At 35.4% G+C, this 2,580-nt stretch overlaps 1 protein-coding gene across 1 annotated transcript in view; it reads left to right on the plus strand.

The window, feature by feature from the left end:
- LOC106473931 (lipopolysaccharide-induced tumor necrosis factor-alpha factor homolog) overlaps nt 1-2,580 on the plus strand; it is a 9,252-nt gene that overhangs the window by 3,275 nt on the left and 3,397 nt on the right. Inside the window, exon 2 of the mRNA XM_013934621.2 lies at nt 2,293-2,443. Coding sequence (XP_013790075.1) covers nt 2,293-2,443 — 151 coding nt within the window. The remainder of the gene's footprint in view (nt 1-2,292; nt 2,444-2,580) is intronic.

The raw sequence follows: 2,580 nt of genomic DNA on the forward strand, positions 1-2,580 counted from the left end.
TGTGAAACAGTAGGAATAAGTATATTAATCCGATGTTGGTGTGTGTGTGTGTGTGTGAAACGGTAGGAATAAGTATATTAATCCGATGTTGGTGTGTGTGTGCGTGAAAAAAAAAATTATAAGTGTGAGCACGCTATAAGAAATGACAATATTAGAATGATTGTGTGAAAATATTGCGTTATAGAAACATCATGAGATGCTATTTGAATACGCCTCTTCTTTGTGATAATTTTTTTTTCTGGTTGTAAACTTTGACACGACGTCTGCATACAGTGGATTACCCATACATTTTATCTCCATATGCGAATTGCCTTTGTATGGTTATCTTCGTTATCAATCCAAAAGCATTATGGTCGATATTCTGATGTTCAAGACAAATGTATTTTTATCTCTACTTATGAACTTAATTATTGGTTAGATGTTCTAAAAGTATAATGAACACCTAAATGAACAAAACTCATAAATCACTATCCCTCTAGTAAGACTCCGAGTGTCCTCCGGTGGGACAGCGGTAATTTATGGGCTTAGACCATGAAAATCCGGGGTTCGATTCCCCGCGGTGGACACAGCAGATGGCTCTATGTGGCTTTAATCTGAAAAACAACCAAGAGTCAGTTTTCTGTGTTCAGTGATAATTGTAGATTTCAAAAATATATTTGTAAAACTGATCATTTAAAGGCGGGTAACAGTCACGTGATGGAACCTTCATATTTATGTATGACGTAAGGAATTCGGTAAAGTGATTAAACTTCAAATCCTTAGTTTGATTCACGACTTTTCAAACCTTTTATTCATAGCATGGCCAGGTGGTTAGGGCGCTTGACTCGCAATCTGAAGGTCGCGGGTTCGAATCCCCGTCCCACCAAACATGCTCGCCCTTTCAGCAGTTGACGGTCAATCCAACTATTCGTTGATAAACGAGTAGCCCAAGAGTTGGCGGTGGGTGGTGATGACTAGCTGCCTTCCTTCTAGTCTTTCACTGCTAAATTAGGGACGGCTAGCGCTTATAGCCTTCGTTTAGCTTTGCGCAAAATTCGAAACAAACAAATCTACAGTAAGTATCGTTTTATTCCTTCATTCTTGCAAACAATATTCGTTTTATAGATAATCTGTATAACTAGTTTTATTGTAATGTTCAGTTTGTACCGTATTTAATGATGCCTAATGTTAGATGTAAAAAAGCTTTGAAACCTTCAGAACATTAGACTTTATGCCTGATTCATTTCAACACAAATTATCGAACTGCTTAAATTGATTTATGAATTTCTTTTCACGGGTAGATCAACCAGAACTATTTTCGACAAATTTATTCTTCTTGAAATATATACATAAACAAATTAATAAAAGAAAAAAAAAATTTAATGACTATAATACTACACTTTTTGATCCAATAAAAGTAATATCAACGTTATTTTAAGTACCTCCAAAACCCAGCACTCCCCTGGTGACGTAGTATTTAAAATGTATGTTTGAATAGAATCAAGCTCAAAACATCGTAGAATTTCAGCCAGATAGCATATGGTATCTGTGAATGTGTGTTTTATTTCTTAGGCTCTATAAACTAAATACTGAATTTAGATTTCCCCTTTCTTTCGTTTCTATATTTAGTGTGCTTTATTTCTATGGCTCTATAAACTGAATACTGAATTTAGATTTCCCCTTTCTTTCGTTTCTATATTTAGTGTGCTTTATTTCTATGGCTCTATAAACTGAATACTGAATTTAGATTTCCCCTTTCTTTCGTTTCTATATTTAGTGTGCTTTATTTCTATGGCTCTATAAACTGAATATTGAATTTAGATTTCCCCTTTCTTTCGTTTCTATATTTAGTGTGCTTTATTTCTGTAGTTCTATAAACTGAATATTGAATTTAAGTTTCACGTTTCTTTCGTTTCTAAATTTATTTTTTCATTGTATTTAGAGATTCTAGTTGTTCTTTATTCTCTACCTCCCCCCGCCTCTCAGTGGTCAGCGAACTTATACCGCTAAAAACCGTGTTAATAGATCCGTGTTGGGCACAGCACAGATACCCCATTGGATAGCTTTGAGCTTAATTACAAATAACCAAAATAAATCTTTATTTTCTTTTTACCGAGTCCAATTCTAGTTATTTAAACTCTCGTTGAATTATAAGATATGTTTTGTTGGTACAAGAAGTGGTCTTCCTGGAACAGAATTACTCTGTCTCATCTAGATATAATATTTATATATTCAATAAACTTGTATAACAATGGCCTTCTCTATATAAGGACGTCACTTATGACTTTAAATAAAGTGTAACATGTTTTTCAGAGACTACGGTTATTGTAGCCCAGCCTGCCATGTACGGAGAGGCACCGTGCCAGACTACGTGTCCCAATTGTAGAAATACTATAGTTACAACAGTACAGCGAGAGAATGGAGCCTGCACTTGGATCGCCGTTGGCATTGTATTACTATTGTGGTGAGTACGATAAATAAGTGTCGGGTATGTTTAACTCTTTCTCTCTCTCTCTTTCACACACACACACACACACACACACACACACACACACACACACACACACACACACACACACACACACACACACACACACTACT

The sequence above is a fragment of the Limulus polyphemus genome, unplaced genomic scaffold, assembly GCF_000517525.1.
Source record: "Limulus polyphemus unplaced genomic scaffold, Limulus_polyphemus-2.1.2 Scaffold6648, whole genome shotgun sequence".
NCBI lineage: Eukaryota > Metazoa > Arthropoda > Merostomata > Xiphosura > Limulidae > Limulus > Limulus polyphemus.